The 25,541-nt window shown below is 52.1% G+C and overlaps 1 protein-coding gene across 1 annotated transcript in view; it reads right to left on the minus strand.

Moving 5' to 3' along the window:
- The window catches only part of LOC139536245 (plexin-A1-like), a 416,804-nt gene that overhangs the window by 12,910 nt on the left and 378,353 nt on the right, over positions 1-25,541 (minus strand). The window contains exons 21-26 of the mRNA XM_071336602.1: positions 23,842-23,984; positions 19,698-19,954; positions 4,288-4,354; positions 1,555-1,701; positions 1,135-1,294; positions 884-987 (exon numbers count right to left, since the gene is read on the minus strand). Of these exons, the coding sequence (XP_071192703.1) occupies positions 884-987; positions 1,135-1,294; positions 1,555-1,701; positions 4,288-4,354; positions 19,698-19,954; positions 23,842-23,984 (878 nt within the window). The remainder of the gene's footprint in view (positions 1-883; positions 988-1,134; positions 1,295-1,554; positions 1,702-4,287; positions 4,355-19,697; positions 19,955-23,841; positions 23,985-25,541) is intronic.

Genomic DNA, 25,541 nt, shown 5'->3' on the forward strand with positions numbered 1-25,541 from the left:
GGAGCTGTGAGGGGAACGGCACCTCCGTACCTTCAGGCTCTGATCAGGCCCTACACCCAAACAAGGGCACTGCGTTCATCCACCTCTGGCCTGCTCGCCTCCCTACCTCTGAGGAAGTACAGTTCCCGCTCAGCCCAGTCAAAACTGTTCGCTGCTCTGGCACCCCAATGGTGGAACAAACTCCCTCACGACGCCAGGTCAGCGGAGTCAATCACCACCTTCCGGAGACACCTGAAACCCCACCTCTTTAAGGAATACCTAGGATAGGATAAAGTAATCCTTCTAACCCCCCCCCCCCCCTTAAAAGAGTTAGATGCACTATTGTAAAGTGGTTGTTCCACTGGATATCATAAGGTGAATGCACCAATTTGTAAGTCGCTCTGGATAAGAGCGTCTGCTAAATGACTTAAATGTAAATGTAAATACAAGCAACATCTGTTACACAGGTGCACTGGCTGCATACAACAAGCTTAATAACTGAAGTTTTTATTGGTGTGATAGCAATAATCTCTGTATAGACCTACAGTATACAAGTAGTATGAATTTCCATGTAAATTGACAAAGTATATTGTATAGTATCATATTATGGTATTTTACTAAGTATTTATTTCCTTGTTTTATATCATATACACAATGATTAATGTATTATGCATTACAGTTGAGATAAGATACACTTTATTCATTCCTGAGGAGAAATGTATTATATATGACACCCATGAATTTCGGGCTGCAGACACCAAGGGAGTGATCCCCTACATCGATCCAGAAAATATTTGTAATACGGTAATTGTAAAGTGTATACATAAAAATAAAATGTGATTAATTGATTGATTAAAAACACATTATTTTATCAACTTTGAGACATAAACCATGACAGACTTGCCTGGTAGTGGGCCAGTGTGTTGAGTCTCTTCCAGTCATTGTCTATCTTGGTGGTGACGTCCTCATCCTGGAGAATGATCCTGGCCATCCTGCCCTGACGCCACTCTGAACACACACCGAACAGAAGGAGAGGGTGTGTTAGTGTCTGTTGAGTGACTCCAGATAGTGTTGGGAAGTGTGTTTTGGCTAATTGGTTTGGGTTGTGTGTGTGCGCGTGTGTTCATTTGTGCATGGTGTGTTTGTGTGCCTTACCCATGTCCATGTCTGAAGCCTTGGGTCTCTGGGAGTAAGGGCTTCCTTTGAACACAGCATCAAGCAGCTTTTCCTTCACCTGGGTCACCGTGTCACAGTTCAGCCCCTTTACCGTCACCTCCGGGGCGTTCTCATTCTCCGGGTTCACACAGTGCAGGGTCTAGGGGGGGTGTAAGGGTCAAAGGTAAGATTGGCAATGGGGAAGACTCACAGGACTAGAGGCTTGAAGCAGAGTGAATAGTGTGGAAGACGTGAGTTAAACCGCATACACCTGTAGTCACTCTTGTAGCTAGCTACTTACTGTACTATCTAGCCAGCCAGACGAATGGTTCTCAGAGCAATGAATGTATTCAGTCAAAGAGAGATGATGTAAAAGTGTTCCGCTTATTTCTGTGATTCAAGCTGTGTTGTGGTACTGACCAGGGTCTTGTAGTCAATCTGCTGTCTGATCAGCTTGTCCTCACTGAGTGAGTAGCGCGCCTCTCCTGTGATGGAGTCTATAGGCCCCTTCTCCATCTGCTGCTTGATGGCACAGTACAGCATGAACAGAGGCTCCCCAGCACACTCCTACACACAGGGTACACAGTACAGCATGAACAGGGGTTCTCCTACACACAGGGTACACAGTACAGCATGAACAGGGGTTCTCCAACACACAGGGTACACAGTACAGCATGAACAGGGGTTCTCCAACACACAGGGTACACAGTACAGCATGAACAGGGGTTCTCCTACACACAGGGTACACAGTACAGCATGAACAGGGGTTCTTCCTACACACAGGGTACACAGTACAGCATGAACAGGGGTTCTCCAACACACAGGGTACACAGTACAGCATGAACAGGGGTTCTCCTACACACAGGGTACACAGTACAGCATGAACAGGGGTTCTCCTACACACAGGGTACACAGTACAGCATGAACAGGGGTTCTCCTACACACAGGGTACACAGTACAGCATGAACAGGGGTTCTCCAACACACAGGGTACACAGTACAGCATGAACAGGGGTTCTCCTACACACAGGGTACACAGTACAGCATGAACAGGGGTTCTCCAACACACAGGGTACACAGTACAGCATGAACAGGGGTTCTCCTACACACAGGGTACACAGTACAGCATGAACAGGGGTTCTCCTACACACAGGGTACACAGTACAGCATGAACAGGGGTTCTCCTACACACAGGGTACACAGTACAGCATGAGCAGGGGTTCTCCTACACACAGGGTACACAGTACAGCATGAACAGGGGTTCTCCTACACACAGGGTACACAGTACAGCATGAACAGGGGTTCTCCTACACACCGGGTACACAGTACAGCATGAACAGGGGTTCTCCTACACACAGGGTACACAGTACAGCATGAACAGGGGTTCTCCTACACACAGGGTACACAGTACAGCATGAACAGGGGTTCTCCTACACACAGGGTACACAGTACAGCATGAACAGGGGCATGCACACACATACACACACTAAGTATAGTATAGCATAAGCTGATAGGGGCCAGTATCCCATGAATCTGTCATTTCAGCATCTCAAAACCAATAGGAAATACTGTAGACTTGAAGGACGACATTCAAGACAATGAGTACGCTTCCTTATTTGAGAAAAAACTACACTCAAGTGCATTCCAATCTGCTGCTGGCTACACGGTGCCACACAGCTAAACCATAGGGCCTAGCCTCTCGCTTAGCCATTCGACAGCTATTGGTGCAGTGACAAGTAACCCACTCCAGAGTAGTAGTTTGTCCCTTGTGCATTTTAACCCGGGGAAAAACAGTCTTTAACAAGGTAAAACATTTTAAAATGTACAGTGTGCTTGGGGAAAACGTTGGGAGAACGCTAGTGGCAGTTGATAGAGGAGTTAATGGAAGGTTAACGAGTCAGGAGTGAAAAGTGCTGGAGAAGCACTCTGCTGCATGAAATGTGTCAACGAGGCAATGCAAGGCGGGCGGGCTGGAGGGCCTCTCTCCTCCCTCTCGTTTTTCTCCCATTTTCCCTCTATTGGTCCGACTAGCACTTAGCCCAGTGATTCTCACCTCCAACTCTAGTTCATATTTCTCCTCATCGTCCTCTGTCCACCCAACTGTAACGGTGTCGTTGTGTTTTTTCTCTCCTTTCCTTGACATTTAGGATGTTTCAATTCAGAGCAAAAAGGAGTTTGAAAGTGCTGGTGAACAACTCAACGTGTCCAGAGCTTCCCCTAGTATTCTTTGTGGCCTTCTACAGTCTTCCTCTTCCCCCCTTCCATATCCCTCCTGCTGCTCCCACCTCGTTATCGTCTGCACTAATTAAACAGACAGACAGCTGTTAACGAGACGTACACACACACACCCTCTAGTAGCTCGGAAACCAGCTATTATGGGTTGCTTTTGATGCAGCTAGCCAAAAATGTGGACCACACGCTTGGCAGGACCCCTAGAGGGGTTGAAGAAGCTGTCCAGTAGGATGCACATTTTTACAAACACCTGTCTGAACTGAAATGAAAAACAACTAATTGAGAGAAAGACTTCCGATCACCCGTGCCACACAGCTGCTGTCTGATGCACTCTCTCCATTCCAATAAGCCTCACATCTGAAGAATGCACACGCAAGCACACACTCTCACTTTCTCCCTCTGGCTCTCTCTAGAAAACCCTGAAAGAGGTTAAAGAGGCGTTTGCACGTCAGGATACTCATACGACGAAAACACATGCACACAAACAGTCACGCCTTAACACCACTTCACATAAAGGTAGAATACTGTTTTACAACTGGGTAGAGCGAAGTTGGAACATGAAAGGTAAAGAGAGGTAAAGGATAGGGAGCATTGTAGGCCTCTCCCTGTGCCTTATCTGCTCCTGCAGCTAGGAGATACTGACGTTCAGCCGGCAAGCTAAATTCCCTAGCGCTCTTTCGTTCTCCAACAGCACAACCAGATTTAGCGAATAACAGAACCGTAGAAAGCTTTAAAAGCCTGTTTGGTGCGGCTGCGTGTTCATTAAGGCATGCAATGACAAGCCTTTCAAAACGTTTCAATACTTAAAGTGAAAATAAGCTCATTTTATTGGATGAATCCAGGTTGTCCCTCTCTGTTTCAGTCAATTTTCCTTGGTTGCTGCCTAATGAACGCAACCCGAGTGCATCACTGACAGACTTACCTTGAGGAACTTGTAGAGAAGGAACGTGAACCAGTTGGTGAGCATCTTCTCAGCCACCGACTCCGTCCTATTGGAGAGCGGGAGAGAGAGAAAGGGAGAGAGAGGAGAAATTGAGTTGAATGTCATGTTCTGGCATGGCAAAGCATTAAACGTCCATAACACAGGACTGATAGAGGAACCTAGCCAAAAAAGGCTTTGAGATTTTCCTCTTAGTAACAAGGGACCAAACAACCCTAGTGTTTGGTCGCTAGTAACTGAAGGAGATTACACACCATTATTCCTGCTAGTAACTGAAGGAGATTACACACCATTATCCCTGCTAGTAACTGAAGGAGATTACACACCATTATCCCTGCTAGTAACTGAAGGAGATTACACACCATTATCCCTACTTGTAACTGAAGGAGATTACACACCATTATCCCTGCTAGTAACTGAAGGAGATTACACACCATTATCCCTGCTAGTAACTGAAGGAGATTACACACCATTATCCCTGCTAGTAACTGAAGGAGATTACAAACCAGTATCCCTGCTAGTAACTGAAGGAGATTACAAACCATTATCCCTGCTAGTAACCGAAGGAGATTACAAACCATTATCCCTGCTAGTAACCAAAGGAGATTACAAACCATTATCCCTGCTAGTAACTGAAGGAGATTACAAACCAGTATCCCTGCTAGTAACCAAAGGAGATTACAAACCATTATCCCTGCTAGTAACTGAAGGAGATTACAAACCATTACCCCTGCTAGTAACCAAAGGAGATTACAAACCATTATCCCTGCTAGTAACTGAAGGAGATTACAAACCAGTATCCCTGCTAGTAACTGAAGGAGATTACACACCATTATCCCTGCTTGTAACTGAAGGAGATTACAAACCATTATCCCTGCTAGTAACTGAAGGACATTACAAACCATTATCCCTGCTTGTAACTGAAGGAGATTACAAACCATTATTCCTGCTTGTAACTGAAGGAGATTACAAACCATTATCCCTGCTTGTAACTGAAGGAGATTACAAATCATTATCCCTGCTTGTAACTGAAGGAGATTACAAACCATTATCCCTGCTTGTAACTGAAGGAGATTACAAATCATTATCCCTGCGTGTAACTGAAGGACATTACAAATCATTATCCCTGCTTGTAACTGAAGGAGATTACAAACCATTATCCCGGGAAAAGGCATTTAACGCGGATGATCACTTACATGAAATTATTCCACTTTAAGCGGTTAGGTTATATCCTGCAATTACCCCCCCCCCCCTTTCTCTCCATACAAAAAAGCAAACCCACCAATCTTCATTAAAAACACAGCAATTAATTAGTTAACTTCTCTCGCTAATCAACAACCTGGAAAGTTAAAAGGCATTGTAATTAACGTGACTTACTACGTCTAATACAAATGAACAGAGATGAGGGAAGTGTGTCTGTAAGGAAGGAACTTCACCCACCCCGTCCTCTACCTCTCTCTCTCACCCACCCCGTCCTCTACCTCCTACCTCTCTCTCTCTCTCTCACCCACCCCGTCCTCTACCTCCTACCTCTCACCCACCCCGTCCTCTACCTCCTACCCCTCTCTCTCTCACCCACCCCGTCCTCTACCTCCTACCCCTCTCTCTCTCACCCACCCCATCCTCTACCTCCTACCTCTACCTCTCTCTCTCTCACCCACCCCGTTCTTTACCTCCTACCCCTCTCTCTCTCACCCACCCCGTCCTCTACCTCCTACCTCTCACCCACCCCGTCCTCTACCTCCTACCTCTACCTCTCTCTCTCTCACCCACCCCGTCCTCTACCTCCTACCCCTCTCTCTCTCACCCACCCCGTCCTCTACCTCCTACCTCTACCTCTCTCTCTCTCACCCACCCCGTCCTCTACCTCTCTCTCTCACCCACCCCGTCCTCTACCTCTCTCTCTCACCCACCCCGTCCTCTACCTCTCTCCCTCACCCACCCCGTCCTCTACCTCTCTCTCTCACCCACCCCGTCCTCTACCTCTCTCCCTCACCCACCCCGTCCTCTACCTCTCTCCCTCACCCACCCCGTCCTCTACCTCTCTCTCTCACCCACCCCGTCCTCTACCTCTCTCCCTCACCCACCCCGTCCTCTACCTCTCTCACCCACCCCGTCCTCTACCTCTCTCTCCCTCACCCACCCCGTCCTCTACCTCTCTCACCCACCCCGTCCTCTACCTCTCTCTCCCTCACCCACCCCGTCCTCTACCTCTCTCACCCACCCCGTCCTCTACCTCTCTCTCTCACCCACCCCGTCCTCTACCTCTCTCTCTCACCCACTCCGTCCTCTACCTCTCACCCACTCCGTCCTCTCTCTCTCCCACCCACTCCGTTCTCTCTCTCTACCACCCACTCCGTTCTCTCTCTCTCCCACCCACTCCGTTCTCTCTCTCTCCCACCCACTCCGTTCTCTCTCTCTCCCACCCACTCCGTTCTCTCTCTCTCCCACCACCTCCGTCCTCTCTCTCTCCCTCTCTCACCCACCCCGTCCTCTACCTCTCTCTCCCTCACCCACCCCGTCCTCTACCTCTCTCTCCCTCACCCACCCCGTCCTCTACCTCTCTCTCACCCACTCCGTCCTCTACCTCTCTCTCTCACCCACTCCATTCTCTCTCTCTCTCTCTCTCTCTCCCACCCACTCCGTCCTCTCTCTCTCTCTCTCTCCCACCCACTCCGTCCTCTCTCTCTCACCCACTGTCCTCTCTCTCTCTCACCCACTCTGTCCTCTCTCTCTCTCACCCACTCTGTCCTCTCTCTCTCTCACCCACTCTGTCCTCTACCTCTCTCTCCCTCACCCACCCCGTCCTCTACCACTCTCACCCACCCCGTCCTCTACCTCTCTCTCTCTCTCACCCACCCCGTCCTCTACCTCTCTCTCTCACCCACCCCGTCCTCTACCTCTCTCCCTCACCCACCCCGTCCTCTACCTCTCTCACCCACCCCGTCCTCTACCTCTCTCTCTCACCCACCCCGTCCTCTACCTCTCTCCCTCACCCACCCCGTCCTCTACCTCCCTCACCCACCCCGTCCTCTCTCTCTCTCTCTCTCTCTCACCCACCCCGTCCTCTACCTCTCTCACCCACCCCGTCCTCTACCTCTCTCTCCCTCACCCACCCCGTCCTCTACCTCTCTCACCCACCCCGTCCTCTACCTCTCTCTCCCTCACCCACCCCGTCCTCTACCTCTCTCTCTCACCCACCCCGTCCTCTACCTCTCTCTCTCACCCACTCCGTCCTCTACCTCTCACCCACTCCGTCCTCTCTCTCTCCCACCCACTCTGTTCTCTCTCTCTCCCACCCACTCCGTTCTCTCTCTCTCTCTCCCACTCCGTTCTCTCTCTCTCTCTACCACCACCTCCGTCCTCTCTCTCTCGCTCTCACCCACCCACTCCGTCCTCCCACTCTCTCACCCACTCCGTCCTCTCTCTCCCTCACCCACCCCATCCTCTACCTCTCTCCCTCTCTCACCCACCCCGTCCTCTACCTCTCTCTCCCTCACCCACCCCGTCCTCTACCTCTCTCTCCCTCACCCACCCCGTCCTCTACCTCTCTCTCTCACCCACTCCGTCCTCTACCTCTCTCTCTCACCCACTACGTTCTCTCTCTCTCTCTCTCCCACCCACTCCGTCCTCTCTCTCTCACCCACTCTGTCCTCTCTCTCTCTCACCCACTCTGTCCTCTCTCTCTCTCACCCACTGTCTTCCCTCTCTCTCACCAACTCCGTCCTCTCTCTCTCACCCACTCCGTCCTCTCTCTCCCTCACCCACCCCATCGTCTACCTCTCTCTCACGCTCTCTCTCCCCCACCCCGCCTCTACCTCTCTCTCTCTCACCCACTCCGTCCTCTCTCTCTCTCACCCACCCCGTCCTCTACCTCTCTCTCTCACCCACCCACCCACCCCGCCTCTACCTCTCTCTCTCTCACCCACCCCGTCCTCTACCTCTCTCTCTCACCCACCCACCCCGTCCTCTACCTCCTATCTCTCTCTCACCCACCCCGTCCTCTACCTCTCTCTCCGCCTCTCTCTCATCCACCCCGTCCTCTACCTCTCTCACCCCCCATCCTCTACCTCTCTCTCCGCCTCTCTCATCCACCCCGTCCTCTACCTCTCTCTCCCCCCATCCTCTACCTCTCTCACCCACCCCGTCCTCTCTCTCTCTCTCACCCACCCCGCCTCTACCTCTCTCTCTCACCCACCCCGTCCTCTCTCTCTCACCCACTCCGTCCTCTACCTCTCTCTCACCTACCCACCCTGTCCTCTACCTCTCTCTCTCACCTACACCGTCCTGTACCTCTCTCTCTCACCCACCCACCCCGTCCTCTACTCCTCTCTCATCGCCCCTTTTATTTCTCTCACCCACTCCGTTCTCTACCTCTCTCACCCACTCCGTCCTCTCTCTCGCTCAACCACTCCGCCCTCTCTCTCTCTCACCCACCCACTCCGTCCTCTACCTCTCTCACCCACTCCGTCCTCTACCTCTCTCACCCACCCACTCCGTCCTCTACCTCTCTCACCCACTCCGTTCTCTACCTCTCTCTCCCACCCACCCTGTCCTCTCTCTCTCACCCACTCTGTCCTCTCTCTCACCCACCCACTCCGTCCTCTACCTCTCTCACCCACTCCGTTCTCTCTCTCTCTCTCCCACCCACCCTGTCCTCTCTCTCTCACCCACTCTGTCCTCTCTCTCTCTCACCCACTCCGTCCTCTACCTCTCTCACCCACCCACTCCGTCCTCTACCTCTCTCACCCACCCACTCCGTCCTCTACCTCTCTCACCCACCCACTCCGTCCTCTACCTCTCTCACCCACTCGTCCTCTACCTCTCTCACCCACCCACCCCGTCCTCCCTCTCTCTCTCACCCACCCCGTCCTCCCTCTCTCACCCACCCTGTCCTCTACCTCTCTCTCTCTCTCACCCACCCACCCCGCCTCTACCTCTCTCTCTCACCCACCCCGTCCTCTCTCTCTCACCCACTCCGTCCTCTACCTCTCTCTCACCTACCCACCCTGTCCTCTACCTCTCTCTCTCACCTACACCGTCCTGTACCTCTCTCTCTCACCCACCCACCCCGTCCTCTACTCCTCTCTCATCGCCCCTTTTATTTCTCTCACCCACTCCGTTCTCTACCTCTCTCACCCACTCCGTCCTCTCTCTCGCTCAACCACTCCACCCTCTCTCTCTCTCACCCACCCACTCCGTCCTCTACCTCTCTCACCCACTCCGTCCTCTACCTCTCTCACCCACCCACTCCGTCCTCTACCTCTCTCACCCACTCCGTTCTCTACCTCTCTCTCTCACCCACTCTGTCCTCTCTCTCACCCACCCACTCCGTCCTCTACCTCTCTCACCCACTCCGTTCTCTCTCTCTCTCTCTCTCTCCCACCCACCCTGTCCTCTCTCTCTCACCCACTCTGTCCTCTCTCTCTCTCACCCACTCCGTCCTCTACCTCTCTCACCCACCCACTCCGTCCTCTACCTCTCTCACCCACCCACTCCGTCCTCTACCTCTCTCACCCACCCACTCCGTCCTCTACCTCTCTCACCCACTCGTCCTCTACCTCTCTCACCCACCCACTCCGTCCTCTACCTCTCTCACCCACCCACTCCGTTCTCTACCTCTCTCACCCACCCACTCCGTCCTCTACCTCTCTCACCCACTCCGTCCTCTACCTCTCTCACCCACTCCGTCCTCTACCTCTCTCACCCACCCACTCCGTCCTCTACCTCTCTCACCCACCCACTCCGTCCTCTACCTCTCTCACCCACTCGTCCTCTACCTCTCTCACCCACCCACTCCGTCCTCTACCTCTCTCACCCACCCACTCCGTTCTCTACCTCTCTCACCCACCCACTCCGTCCTCTACCTCTCTCACCCACTCCGTCCTCTACCTCTCTCACCCACTCCGTCCTCTACCTCTCTCACCCACTCCGTCCTCTACCTCTCTCACCCACCCACTCCGTCCTCTACCTCTCTCACCCACTCGTCCTCTACCTCTCTCACCCACCCACTCCGTCCTCTACCTCTCTCACCCACCCACTCCGTTCTCTACCTCTCTCACCCACCCACTCCGTCCTCTACCTCTCTCACCCACTCGTCCTCTACCTCTCTCACCCACCCACTCCGTCCTCTACCTCTCTCACCCACTCGTCCTCTACCTCTCTCACCCACCCACTCCGTCCTCTACCTCTCTCACCCACCCACTCCGTTCTCTACCTCTCTCACCCACCCACTCCGTCCTCTACCTCTCTCACCCACTCCGTCCTCTACCTCTCTCACCCACTCCGTCCTCTACCTCTCTCACCCACTCCGTCCTCTACCTCTCTCACCCACTCCGTCCTCTACCTCTCTCACCCACTCCGTCCTCTACCTCTCTCACCCACCCACTCCGTCCTCTACCTCTCTCACCCACTCCGTCCTCTACCTCCCTCACCCACCCCGTCCTCTACCTCTCTCTCTCACCCACTCCGTCCTCTACCTCTCTCTCTCACCCACTACGTTCTCTCTCTCTCTCTCTCCCACCCACTCCGTCCTCTCTCTCTCACCCACTCTGTCCTCTCTCTCTCTCACCCACTCTGTCCTCTCTCTCTCTCACCCACTGTCTTCCCTCTCTCTCACCAACTCCGTCCTCTCTCTCTCACCCACTCCGTCCTCTCTCTCCCTCACCCACCCCATCGTCTACCTCTCTCTCACGCTCTCTCTCCCCCACCCCGCCTCTACCTCTCTCTCTCTCACCCACTCCGTCCTCTCTCTCTCTCACCCACCCCGTCCTCTACCTCTCTCTCTCACCCACCCACCCACCCCGCCTCTACCTCTCTCTCTCTCACCCACCCCGTCCTCTACCTCTCTCTCTCACCCACCCACCCCGTCCTCTACCTCCTATCTCTCTCTCACCCACCCCGTCCTCTACCTCTCTCTCCGCCTCTCTCTCATCCACCCCGTCCTCTACCTCTCTCACCCCCCATCCTCTACCTCTCTCTCCGCCTCTCTCATCCACCCCGTCCTCTACCTCTCTCACCCCCCATCCTCTACCTCTCTCACCCACCCCGTCCTCTCTCTCTCTCTCACCCACCCCGCCTCTACCTCTCTCTCTCACCCACCCCGTCCTCTCTCTCTCACCCACTCCGTCCTCTACCTCTCTCTCACCTACCCACCCTGTCCTCTACCTCTCTCTCTCACCTACACCGTCCTGTACCTCTCTCTCTCACCCACCCACCCCGTCCTCTACTCCTCTCTCATCGCCCCTTTTATTTCTCTCACCCACTCCGTTCTCTACCTCTCTCACCCACTCCGTCCTCTCTCTCGCTCAACCACTCCGCCCTCTCTCTCTCTCACCCACCCACTCCGTCCTCTACCTCTCTCACCCACTCCGTCCTCTACCTCTCTCACCCACCCACTCCGTCCTCTACCTCTCTCACCCACTCCGTTCTCTACCTCTCTCTCCCACCCACCCTGTCCTCTCTCTCTCACCCACTCTGTCCTCTCTCTCACCCACCCACTCCGTCCTCTACCTCTCTCACCCACTCCGTTCTCTCTCTCTCTCTCCCACCCACCCTGTCCTCTCTCTCTCACCCACTCTGTCCTCTCTCTCTCTCACCCACTCCGTCCTCTACCTCTCTCACCCACCCACTCCGTCCTCTACCTCTCTCACCCACCCACTCCGTCCTCTACCTCTCTCACCCACTCGTCCTCTACCTCTCTCACCCACCCACCCCGTCCTCCCTCTCTCTCTCACCCACCCCGTCCTCCCTCTCTCACCCACCCTGTCCTCTACCTCTCTCTCTCTCTCACCCACCCACCCCGTCCTCCCTCTCTCTCTCACCCACCCCGTCCTCCCTCTCTCACCCACCCTGTCCTCTACCTCTCTCTCTCACCCACCCCGTCCTCTCTCTCTCACCCACTCCGTCCTCTACCTCTCTCTCACCTACCCACCCTGTCCTCTACCTCTCTCTCTCACCTACACCGTCCTGTACCTCTCTCTCTCACCCACCCACCCCGTCCTCTACTCCTCTCTCATCGCCCCTTTTATTTCTCTCACCCACTCCGTTCTCTACCTCTCTCACCCACTCCGTCCTCTACCTCTCTCACCCACCCACTCCGTCCTCTACCTCTCTCACCCACTCCGTCCTCTACCTCCCTCACCCACCCCGTCCTCTACCTCTCTCTCTCACCCACTCCGTCCTCTACCTCTCTCTCTCACCCACTACGTTCTCTCTCTCTCTCTCTCCCACCCACTCCGTCCTCTCTCTCTCACCCACTCTGTCCTCTCTCTCTCTCACCCACTCTGTCCTCTCTCTCTCTCACCCACTGTCTTCCCTCTCTCTCACCAACTCCGTCCTCTCTCTCTCACCCACTCCGTCCTCTCTCTCCCTCACCCACCCCATCGTCTACCTCTCTCTCACGCTCTCTCTCCCCCACCCCGCCTCTACCTCTCTCTCTCTCACCCACTCCGTCCTCTCTCTCTCTCACCCACCCCGTCCTCTACCTCTCTCTCTCACCCACCCACCCACCCCGCCTCTACCTCTCTCTCTCTCACCCACCCCGTCCTCTACCTCTCTCTCTCACCCACCCACCCCGTCCTCTACCTCCTATCTCTCTCTCACCCACCCCGTCCTCTACCTCTCTCTCCGCCTCTCTCTCATCCACCCCGTCCTCTACCTCTCTCACCCCCCATCCTCTACCTCTCTCTCCGCCTCTCTCATCCACCCCGTCCTCTACCTCTCTCACCCCCCATCCTCTACCTCTCTCACCCACCCCGTCCTCTCTCTCTCTCTCACCCACCCCGCCTCTACCTCTCTCTCTCACCCACCCCGTCCTCTCTCTCTCACCCACTCCGTCCTCTACCTCTCTCTCACCTACCCACCCTGTCCTCTACCTCTCTCTCTCACCTACACCGTCCTGTACCTCTCTCTCTCACCCACCCACCCCGTCCTCTACTCCTCTCTCATCGCCCCTTTTATTTCTCTCACCCACTCCGTTCTCTACCTCTCTCACCCACTCCGTCCTCTCTCTCGCTCAACCACTCCGCCCTCTCTCTCTCTCACCCACCCACTCCGTCCTCTACCTCTCTCACCCACTCCGTCCTCTACCTCTCTCACCCACCCACTCCGTCCTCTACCTCTCTCACCCACTCCGTTCTCTACCTCTCTCTCCCACCCACCCTGTCCTCTCTCTCTCACCCACTCTGTCCTCTCTCTCACCCACCCACTCCGTCCTCTACCTCTCTCACCCACTCCGTTCTCTCTCTCTCTCTCCCACCCACCCTGTCCTCTCTCTCTCACCCACTCTGTCCTCTCTCTCTCTCACCCACTCCGTCCTCTACCTCTCTCACCCACCCACTCCGTCCTCTACCTCTCTCACCCACCCACTCCGTCCTCTACCTCTCTCACCCACTCGTCCTCTACCTCTCTCACCCACCCACCCCGTCCTCCCTCTCTCTCTCACCCACCCCGTCCTCCCTCTCTCACCCACCCTGTCCTCTACCTCTCTCTCTCTCTCACCCACCCACCCCGCCTCTACCTCTCTCTCTCACCCACCCCGTCCTCTCTCTCTCACCCACTCCGTCCTCTACCTCTCTCTCACCTACCCACCCTGTCCTCTACCTCTCTCTCTCACCTACACCGTCCTGTACCTCTCTCTCTCACCCACCCACCCCGTCCTCTACTCCTCTCTCATCGCCCCTTTTATTTCTCTCACCCACTCCGTTCTCTACCTCTCTCACCCACTCCGTCCTCTCTCTCGCTCAACCACTCCGCCCTCTCTCTCTCTCACCCACCCACTCCGTCCTCTACCTCTCTCACCCACTCCGTCCTCTACCTCTCTCACCCACCCACTCCGTCCTCTACCTCTCTCACCCACTCCGTTCTCTACCTCTCTCTCTCACCCACTCTGTCCTCTCTCTCACCCACCCACTCCGTCCTCTACCTCTCTCACCCACTCCGTTCTCTCTCTCTCTCTCTCTCTCTCTCCCACCCACCCTGTCCTCTCTCTCTCACCCACTCTGTCCTCTCTCTCTCTCACCCACTCCGTCCTCTACCTCTCTCACCCACCCACTCCGTCCTCTACCTCTCTCACCCACCCACTCCGTCCTCTACCTCTCTCACCCACCCACTCCGTCCTCTACCTCTCTCACCCACTCGTCCTCTACCTCTCTCACCCACCCACTCCGTCCTCTACCTCTCTCACCCACCCACTCCGTTCTCTACCTCTCTCACCCACCCACTCCGTCCTCTACCTCTCTCACCCACTCCGTCCTCTACCTCTCTCACCCACTCCGTCCTCTACCTCTCTCACCCACCCACTCCGTCCTCTACCTCTCTCACCCACCCCGTCCTCTACCTCTCTCACCCACTCGTCCTCTACCTCTCTCACCCACCCACTCCGTCCTCTACCTCTCTCACCCACCCACTCCGTTCTCTACCTCTCTCACCCACCCACTCCGTCCTCTACCTCTCTCACCCACTCCGTCCTCTACCTCTCTCACCCACTCCGTCCTCTACCTCTCTCACCCACTCCGTCCTCTACCTCTCTCACCCACCCACTCCGTCCTCTACCTCTCTCACCCACTCGTCCTCTACCTCTCTCACCCACCCACTCCGTCCTCTACCTCTCTCACCCACCCACTCCGTTCTCTACCTCTCTCACCCACCCACTCCGTCCTCTACCTCTCTCACCCACTCGTCCTCTACCTCTCTCACCCACCCACTCCGTCCTCTACCTCTCTCACCCACTCGTCCTCTACCTCTCTCACCCACCCACTCCGTCTTCTACCTCTCTCACCCACCCACTCCGTTCTCTACCTCTCTCACCCACCCACTCCGTCCTCTACCTCTCTCACCCACTCCGTCCTCTACCTCTCTCACCCACTCCGTCCTCTACCTCTCTCACCCACCCACTCCGTTCTCTACCTCTCTCACCCACCCACTCCGTCCTCTACCTCTCTCACCCACTCCGTCCTCTACCTCTCTCACCCACTCCGTCCTCTACCTCTCTCACCCACTCCGTCCTCTACCTCTCTCACCCACCCACTCCGTCCTCTACCTCTCTCACCCACTCGTCCTCTACCTCTCTCACCCACCCACTCCGTCCTCTACCTCTCTCACCCACCCACTCCGTTCTCTACCTCTCTCACCCACCCACTCCGTCCTCTACCTCTCTCACCCACTCGTCCTCTACCTCTCTCACCCACCCACTCCGTCCTCTACCTCTCTCACCCACTCGTCCTCTACCTCTCTCACCCACCCACTCCGTCCTCTACCTCTCTCACCCACCCACTCCGTTCTCTACCTCTCTCACCCACCCACTCCGTCCTCTACCTCTCTCACCCACTCCGTCCTCTACCTCTCTCACCCACTCCGTCCTCTACCTCTCTCACCCACCCACTCCGTCCTCTACCTCTCTCACCCACTCCGTCCTCTACCTCTCTCACCCACTCCGTCCTCTACCTCTCTCACCCACCCACTCCGTCCTCTACCTCTCTCACCCACCCACTCCGTCCTCTACCTCTCTCACCCACTCCGTCCTCTACCTCTCCCACCCACTCCGTCCTCTACCTCTCCCACCCACTCCGTCCTCTACCTCTCTCACCCACTCCGTCCTCTACCTCTCTCACCCACTCCGTCCTCTACCTCTCTCACCCACTCCGTCCTCTACCTCTCTCACCCACTCCGTCCTCTACCTCTCTCACCCACTCCGTCCTCTACCTCTCTCACCCACCCACTCCGTCCTCTACCTCTCTCACCCACTCCGTCCTCTACCTCTCTCACCCACTCCGTCCTCTACCTCTCTCACCCACCCACTCCGTTCTCTACCTCTCTCACCCACCCACTCCGTCCTCTACCTCTCTCACCCACCCACTCCGTCCTCTACCTCTCTCACCCACTCCGTCCTCTACCTCTCTCACCCACCCACTCCGTCCTCTACCTCTCTCACCCACCCACTCCGTCCTCTACCTCTCTCACCCACCCACTCCGTCCTCTACCTCTCTCACCCACCCACTCCGTCCTCTACCTCTCTCACCCACTCCGTCCTCTACCTCTCTCACCCACCCACTCCGTCCTCTACCTCTCTCACCCACCCACTCCGTCCTCTACCTCTCTCACCCACTCCGTCCTCTACCTCTCTCACCCACCCACTCCGTCCTCTACCTCTCTCACCCACTCCGTCCTCTACCTCTCTCACCCACCCACTCCGTCCTCTACCTCTCTCACCCACTCCGTCCTCTACCTCTCTCACCCACTCCGTCCTCTACCTCTCTCACCCACTCCGTCCTCTACCTCTCTCACCCACTCCGTCCTCTACCTCTCTCACCCACTCCGTCCTCTACCTCTCTCACCTACTCCGTCCTCTACCTCTCTCACCCACCCACTCCGTCCTCTACCTCTCTCACCCACTCCGTCCTCTACCTCTCTCACCCACTCCGTCCTCTACCTCTCTCACCCACCCACTCCGTCCTCTACCTCTCTCACCCACCCACTCCGTCCTCTACCTCTCTCTCTCTCTCCAACGCTCCTTTTAGCATTATAACCGCATTCTCTTGAATAATACATTCCCTATGACTATGACTATGACTATGACTACTTAGAAAATGATGAATAAAGGGCAGCGTGTGGTCAGATGCCAGCTAGTGGGTTATCCAGGGTTGAGAAGAGGTTTGTTGGAAGAAAAGTCATGAAATCCATTTTCCTAGAAATGACTGCTGACTGTTCAGACTGTTCAGATTTGTATGGGATTTGTATGTGTTTTTATTTTTCCTTCCTTCCTGTCCAAACAGTAGAGGAGAGGTAGAAGAGATGAGAGGAGAGAGGGACAAGAGAGTAGAGGAGAGGTAGAAGAGTCGAGAAGTAGAGAAGAGGTAGAAGAGATGAGAGGAGAGAGGGACAAGATAGTAGAGGAGAGGTAGAAGAGATGAGAGGAGAGAGGGACAAGAGAGTAGATGAGAGGTAGAAGAGTCGAGAAGTAGAGAAGAGGTAGAAGAGATGAGAAGAGAGAGGGACAAGAGAGTAGATGAGAGGTAGAAGAGATGAGAAGTAGAGAAGAGGTAGAAGAGATGAGAGGAGAGAGGGACAAGATAGTAGAGGAGAGGTAGAGGAGATGAGAGGAGAGAGGGACAAGAGAGTAGAGGAGAGGTAGAAGAGTCGAGAAGTAGAGAAGAGGTAGAAGAGATGAGAGGAGAGAGGGACAAGAGAGTAGAGGAGAGGTAGAAGAGATGAGAAGTAGAGAAGAGGTAGAAGAGATGAGAGGAGAGAGGGACAAGAGAGTAGAGGAGAGGTAGAAGAGATGAGAGGAGAGAGGGACAAGAGAGTACAGGAGAGGTAGAAGAGATGAGAGGAGAGAGGGACAAGATAGTAGAGGAGAGGTAGAAGAGATGAGAGGAGAGAGGGACAAGAGAGTAGAGGAGAGGTAGAAGAGTCGAGAAGTAGAGAAGAGGTAGAAGAGATGAGAGGAGAGAGGGACAAGATAGTAGAGGAGAGGTAGAAGAGATGAGAGGAGAGAGGGACAAGAGAGTAGATGAGAGGTAGAAGAGTCGAGAAGTAGAGAAGAGGTAGAAGAGATGAGAGGAGAGAGGGACAAGAGAGTAGATGAGAGGTAGAAGAGATGAGAAGTAGAGAAGAGGTAGAAGAGATGAGAGGAGAGAGGGACAAGAGAGTAGAGGAGAGGTAGAAGACATGAGAGGAGAGAGGGACAAGAGAGTACAGGAGAGGTAGAAGAGATGAGAGGAGAGAGGGACAAGAGAGTAGAGGAGAGGTAGAAGAGATGAGAAGTAGAGAAGAGGTAGAAGAGATGAGAGGAGAGAGGGACAAGATAGTAGAGGAGAGGTAGAAGAGATGAGAGGAGAGAGGGACAAGAGAGTAGAGGAGAGGTAGAAGAGATGAGAAGTAGAGAAGAGGTAGAAGAGATGAGAGGAGAGAGGGACAAGAGAGTAGAGGAGAGGTAGAAGAGATGGAGAGCAGAGGAGAGGTAGAAGAGAGAGAGGAGAGAGACAGGTAAAAAGTAGAGTGGACCAGGACAGAACAAGCTTTTGGCCACTACCTGACCTGATACTAGTGGACAACAACTCCTTAATAATCAGGCTAGGTGTGTGCGAGCGCTCGCCCATGCTTCATCTTCATATTACTGGGGAAAGAGTAACCATGACAGCGTATTGCCACATCTCTCCAGAGGGCCTTTATGTGACATCATGCCAATTTCACCGTGGCAGCAGACTGGCTCAACGTTGTTTATTTGATTAGATTTTAATTACGTGTCTCTCAGTGGAGACGGGAAAACATCCAGTTTTTATCATTTCATGTTTAATTCCCATTTATTTGGAGCTGGTTCATTTCTCTCTCTTTATGTGTCTCTATAATTTATTTTTCTCTCTCCTTTTCTTCATGTCTCTCTCTTTCTCGGTCTCCCCTTTTCTGCCTTAACATTCCATTCTCTCTCCTCATTTCTCTCTTTCTCTCTCTTGACCTCATTCTACCTCCATCTTTCTCAGTCTGTAATCTGTCCTTCGTAATCTGTCCAAGTACTCTGTTTCTACCTTTCTCCTTCTGTCTTTCCATCTCTGTCGACACTCCACACCCACACCTCCTTTCACGCTTTCTCCTTCTCCACCTCCCTCCGTCTGTTTGGTTTAGTAGTTATTTCTGCCCTGTGTGGCTGTCTGTCTGTCTGGGCCCCCTCAGGGAGACCGTGTGTGCGCTCAGGGGTGTAATCCTTTCTGACAGAGACAGGGCTGAGGCGGAGAGGAGAGGGGGAGGAGGAGAGGTACTGCATTCACCTCAGGCGGACCTAAAAAGGTAGGCTACAGTCAATGGCAGTCTACAGTGACCCTCCATAATCTCAGCACACATTACAATGGCTAACTGCTAAATGAAACAGCTATCCTCTCTCTTTCCTGTCTACCAGGCTGATCAATCCTGTCTCGTTCCTGTCCACCAAGCTATTGCTGATCAATGATGTCTTGTTCCTGTCTACCAGGCTATCGCTGATCAATCCTATCTCATTCGTGTCTACTGGTCAATCCTGTCTCGTTCCTGTCTACCAGGCTAAGGCCGATCAATCCTGTCTCGTCCCTGTCTACCAGGCTCAATTCTACACCCTATAGGGTACGCCAGTGTTTCAACTCATCCTCAAGCTCTGATCATTTGAATCCACTGTGTAGTACTAGGGCAATAACTAAAACATGCACCCCTTGGGGTCCACTGGATCGACTTTGGAAGATGCTGGGATACGCAAATAGCCCACCTTTACTCATACCTTTACTCATACCTTTACTCATACCTTAACCCGGGTAGGAGGTACCTTCTGCGCAGCAGCTTAAGGAGGTTCTTGCTCTCCAGCCCCCCCCCCCCCCCCCCTCCCCCGCTACACAAATAGCCCCACCCAACACAAAAGTGGACCATACCGTCTCAACAGTAGCTTGGGGTGGTTCTTGCTCTCCAGGTTCTTGTCAATGAGGTCGGACAGCAGCTGCTTCAACACCCCTGTGGCGTATTCCATCTCTCCCTGGAGCGCCGTCATGACCAGCGATGCCACGTTGCCGCGGTCGCGCATGGAGAAGGAGCGTTGTGCTTCCAGCGTGCGGATAAAGGTCAACAGGAAGTGCTTCTTGGTGAGCAGCTGGCCAAACAGGGTGAGACCCTTCTCCACATTGGCCTGGACCTATAGTAAGAGAGAGGGAGGGAGGGAGGGAGGGAGGGAGGGAGGGAGGGGGAGGGAGGGAGGGAGGGAGGGAGGGAGGGAGGGAGGGAGGGAGGGAGGGGGAGGGAGGGAGGGAGGGAGGGAGGGAGGGAGGGAGGGAGGGAGGGAGGGAGGGAGGGAGGGAGGGAGGGAAGGGTGGAGGAGAGAGAGAAAGAGGTTTGGTGGACAGAACACTTTTATATACTTTCTAGGTCCTAAATTACAAACACAGTACATGACCAAATGTATGTGTACACCTGCTCGTCAAACATCTCATTAATATGGAGTAGGTCTCCCTTTGCTGCTATAACAGCCTCCCCTCCTCTGGGAAGGCTTTCCGCTCGATGTTGGAACATTGCTGCGGGGACTTGCTTCCATTCAGCCACAAGAGCATTAGCGAGGTCAGGCACTGATGTTGGACAATTATGCCTGGCTCGCAGTCGGTGTCAGAATTCATTCCAAAGGTGTTCGATGGGGTTGAGATCAGGGCTCTGTGCAGGCCAGTCAAGTTCTTCTAAGCCGATCTCTACAAACCATTTCTGTATGGACCTCACTTTGTGCACGGGAGCATTGTCATGCTGAAACAGGAAAGGGCCTTCCCCAAACTGTTGCCACAAAGTTGGAAGCACAAAATCATCTAGAATGTCATTGTATGCTGTAGCGTTAATATTTCCCTTCACTGGAACTAAGGAGCATAAACCGAACCATGAAAAACAGAATCAGACCGCTATTTCTCCTCCACCAAACTTTAAAGTTGGCACTATGCATCGGACTGCCAGATGGTGAAGGGTGATTCATCACTCTAGAGAACGTGTTTCCACTGCTCCAGAGTCCAATGGCGGGGACCTTTACACCACTCCAGCCGACGCTTGGCATTGCGCATGGTGATCTTAGGCTTGTGTGCGGCTGCTCGGCCATGGAAACCCATTTCATGAAGTTCCCAACGAACAGTTATTGTGCGGATGTTACTTCCAGAGGCAGTTTGGAACTCAGTAGTGAGTGTTGCAACTGAGGACAGATGATGCGCTTCAGCACTCGGCGTTCCCGTTCTGTGAGCTTGTGTGGCCTACCACTTTGCGGCTGAGCTGTTGTCGCTCCAAGACGTGTCCACTTCACAATAACAGCACTTACAGTTGACCGGGGAAGCTCTAGCAGGGCAGATATCTGAGCTCTTCAGTGAGGCCATTCACTAGAGGTCGACCGATTACGATTTTTCAACACCAATACCAATTATTGGAGGACCAAAAAAAGACACAGATTAATTGGCAGATTTTTATATATATATTTACTGAATATAACAATACTGAATGAACACTTTTATTTTAACTTAATATATAAATAAAATCAATTTAGTCTCAAATAAATACTGAAACATGTTCAATTTGGTTTAAATAATACAAAAGCACAGTGTTGGAGAAGAAAGTAAAAGTGCAATATGTGCCATGTAAAAAAAGCTAACGTTTAAGTTCCTTGCTCAGAACATATGAAAGCTGGTGGTTCCTTTTAACATGAGTCTTCAATATTCCCAGTTAAGAAATGTTAAGTTGTAGTTATTATAGGACTATTTCTCTCTATACCATTTGTGTTTCATATACCTTTGAGTATTGGATGTTCTAATAGGCACTATAGTATTGCCAGCCTAATCTCGGGAGTTGATAGGCTTGAAGTCAAACAGCGCAATGCTTGAAGCACAGCGAAAGAGCTGCTAGCAAACGCAGGAAAGTGCTGTTTGAATGAATGCTTACGAGCCTGCTAATGCCTACCACCGCTCAGTCAGACTGCTCTATCAAATATCAAATCATAGACTTAATTATAATATAATAAACACACAGAAATAGGAGACTTAGGTCATTAATATGGTCAAATCAGGGAACTATCATTTCGAAAACAAAACGTTTATTCTTTCAGTGAAATACGGAACCGTTCCGTATATTATCTAACGTGTGGCATCCCTAAGTCTAAATATTGCTGTTACATTGCACAACCTTCAATGTTATGTCATAATTATGTAAAATTCTGGCAAATTAATTACGGTTTTGTTAGGAAGAAATGGTCTTCACACAGTTCACAATGAGCCAGGTGGCCCAAACTGCTACATATACCCTGACTGCTTGCACAGAACGCAAAAGAAATGACTCAATTTCCCTAGTTAAAAGAAATTCATGTTAGCAGGCAATATTAACTAAATATGCAGGTTTAAAAATATATACTTGTGTATTGATTTTAAGAAAGACATTGATGTTTATGGTTCGGTACATTGGTATAACGACAGTGCTTTTTTCGCGAATGTGCTTGTTAAATCATCACCCATTTGGCGAAGTAGGCTGTGATTCAATGATAAATTAACAGGCACCGCATTGATTATATGCAACGCAGGACAAGCTAAATAAACTAGTAATATCATCAACCATTTGTAGTTAACTAGTGATTATGTTGAGATTGATTGTTTTTTATAAGATAAGTTTAATGCTAGCTAGCACCTTACCTTGGTTCCTTGCTGCACTCGCGTAACAGGTGGTCAGCCTGCCACGCAGGCACCTCGTGGAGCGCAATGTAATCGGCCATAATCGCCATCCAAAAATGCTGATTACCGATTGTTATGAAAATTTGAAATCGGCCCTAATTAGTCGGCCATGCCAATTAATCGGTCGACCTCTACCATTCACATACACAGCAAGCACACAGACACAATACATCTGAAGACCCAACAACATTACTTTTGGATGTATGAATAAAGCTACTACCCTATCCAGTTCCACCATCCTCCAACCATTTCAATTTATCTATTTCTCCCCTCTCTCTATCCACCCCTATCCCCCCCCCCCCCCCCCTCTCTCTCTCTCCCTCCCCCCTCTCTCCAAATAGAATACCGGGTCATCTTGAGAGGAGTGAGTGTCTGGTCGTCTTGTAGGAAGGTGAACCTCATGGCCAAATAAGAAATTGATCTGTGTGCTACAGCGGAGGCTGATTGCATCTGGGATACAAATGAAAACCTGATGCTACGCGCCAGAGAGACAGACGTGCAAAATAGTCAGTAGATATGCTGCTAGTCGTGCTCCTCTTTCCTCTTCTCACCCCCTCAGAGGTGATGCCATACAAAACATGCACCAGACCGGACAGTGCATCTTCTATTGAGTCTGCAGGTGGGTGTGATGGTATTGTAATGTGTGTGTGTGGGGTGGGGTTGTGTGTGTGTGTGTGATGGTATTGTAATGTGTGTGTGTGTGGGGTGGGGTTGTGTGTGTGTGTGTGATGGTGATGGTATTGTAATGTGTGTGTGGGGTGGGGTTGTGTTTGATGGTATTGTAACAGGTGTAGGCCATGCTATCTTGACGTGGCGATGTGGTGCAGTTGAGTGATAGATACATCACTTCTCTTGACTGGTGAAGAAATAGAATGCAATGGCAGAGTGTTGCATTGAATGTGTGAGACCTGTTTCTCAGGCCCTAGCCATGCTATGGCCTTGTTAAGGCCATCTAAAAGTCTCTCAGTTCCACAGAGTGTTAGGTACGTCCAGGGCCTGTATTCACAAAGTGTTTCAGAGTGCTGATCTAGAATCCATTTTGCCTATTAGATCACAATAAGACGGGGGACCTGATACTAGGTTAGAAATAGGGGGGCTGGGAACCCCTATAACAAATCAGGACTCCCACATAAGAATTAAAACAATGTGGCCCCGCTCCCATTTGTTTTTTTAAAGAGTTCAATATCTGACACCCCCAAGAGTCAATGCATAACACTGGGTGTTACTGACCCTTACCTCCATCTCCTTGAGCACGGGGTGGACCTCCCACTCTCCATCCCTCTATCCCTATTCCCCCTTATCCGTCTCTCTCACCCTCTATCACTATACAGTTACTGACCCGTACCTCCATCTCTTTGAGCACAGGGTGGTCCTCAATGCCGGGGAAGAGGACCCTCATGGCGTAGGTCCTGTATTCCAGGAAGGGGATTCCCGTTCCATCCAGCTCCTGGGTCAGCTCATGGATGTCTGTCTGCAGCTCTGCAAAGGCTGGGTGGAGGGAGAGAAATAATGAATCTATTGTTATGTTAATAATGATTATCTTGTACACCGGATGTGTACCAAACTCACTAAAAGTGGCAGTAATAAAGCCTCTCTTGAAAAAGCCAAACCTTGACCCAGAAAATATAAAAAACTATCGGCCTATATCGAATCTTCCATTCCTCTCAAAATTTTTGGAAAAAGCTGTTGCGCAGCAACTCACTGCCTTCCTGAAGACAAACAATGTATACAAAATGCTTCAGTCTGGTTTTAGACCCCATCATAGCACTGAGACTGCACTTGTGAAGGTGGTAAATTACCTTTTAATGGCGTCAGACCGAGGCTCTGCATCTGTCCTCGTGCTATTAGACCCTCTGACAAATCAACTGTACATTTCAGTGTTCCTCAAGGTTCCGTTTTAGGACCACTATTGTTTTCACTATATATTTTACCTCTTGGGGATGTCATTCGAAAACATAATGTTAACTTTCACTGCTATGCGGATGACACACAGCTGTACATTTCAATGAAACATGGTGAAGCCCCAAAATTGCCCTCGCTAGAAGCCTGTGTTTCAGACATAAGGAAGTGGATGGCTGAAAACTTTCTAAAGAGATCTTCTGTTAAATCTGACAATTCATCTTGATGGTTGTAAAGTCGTCTCAAATAAAACTGTGAAGGACCTCGGCGTTACTCTGGACCCTGATCTCTCTTTTGACGAACATATCAAGACTGTTTCAAGGACAGCTTTTTTCCATCTACGTAACATTGCAAAAATCAGACATTTTCTGTCCAAAAATGATGCAGAAAAATTTATCCATGCTTTTGTTACTTCTAGGTTAGACTACTGCAATGCTCTACTTTCCGGCTACCCGGATAAAGCCCTAAATAAACTTCAGTTAGTGCTAAATACGGCTGCTAGAATCCTGACTAGAACCAAGAAATTTGATCATATTACTCCAGTGCTAGCTTCCCTACACTGGCTTCCTGTTAAGGCAAGGGCTGATTTCAAGGTTTTACTGTTAACCTATAAAGCGTTACATGGGCTTGCTCCTACCTATCTTTCCGAGTTGGTCCTGCCGTACATACCTACACTTACGCTACGGTCACAAGACGCAGGCCTCCTAATTGTCCCTAGAATTTCTAAGCAAACAGCTGGAGGCAGGGCTTTCTCCTATAGATCTCCATTTTTATGGAATGGTCTGCCTACCAATGTGAGAGACGCAGACTCGGTCTCAACCTTTAAGTCTTTACTGAAGACTTATCTCTTCAGTAGGTCATATGATTGAGTGTAGTCTGGCCCAGGAGTGTGAAGGTGAATGGAAAGGCTCTGGAGCAACGAACCGCCCTTGCTGTCCAAGCACACCAAGACAGTCGGGAAGAGGGCACGACAAATTCTATTCCCCCTCAAGATTTGGCATGGGTCCTAAGATCCTCAAAAGCTGCACCATCGAGAGCATCCTGACTGGTTGCATCACTGCCTGGTATGGCAACAGCTCGGCCTCTGACCGCAAGGCTCTACAGAGGGTAGTGCGAACGGCCCAGTACATCACTGAGGCCAAGCAT

Source organism: Salvelinus alpinus, chromosome 12 (genome assembly GCF_045679555.1).
Source record: "Salvelinus alpinus chromosome 12, SLU_Salpinus.1, whole genome shotgun sequence".
NCBI classification, from domain to species: domain Eukaryota; kingdom Metazoa; phylum Chordata; class Actinopteri; order Salmoniformes; family Salmonidae; genus Salvelinus; species Salvelinus alpinus.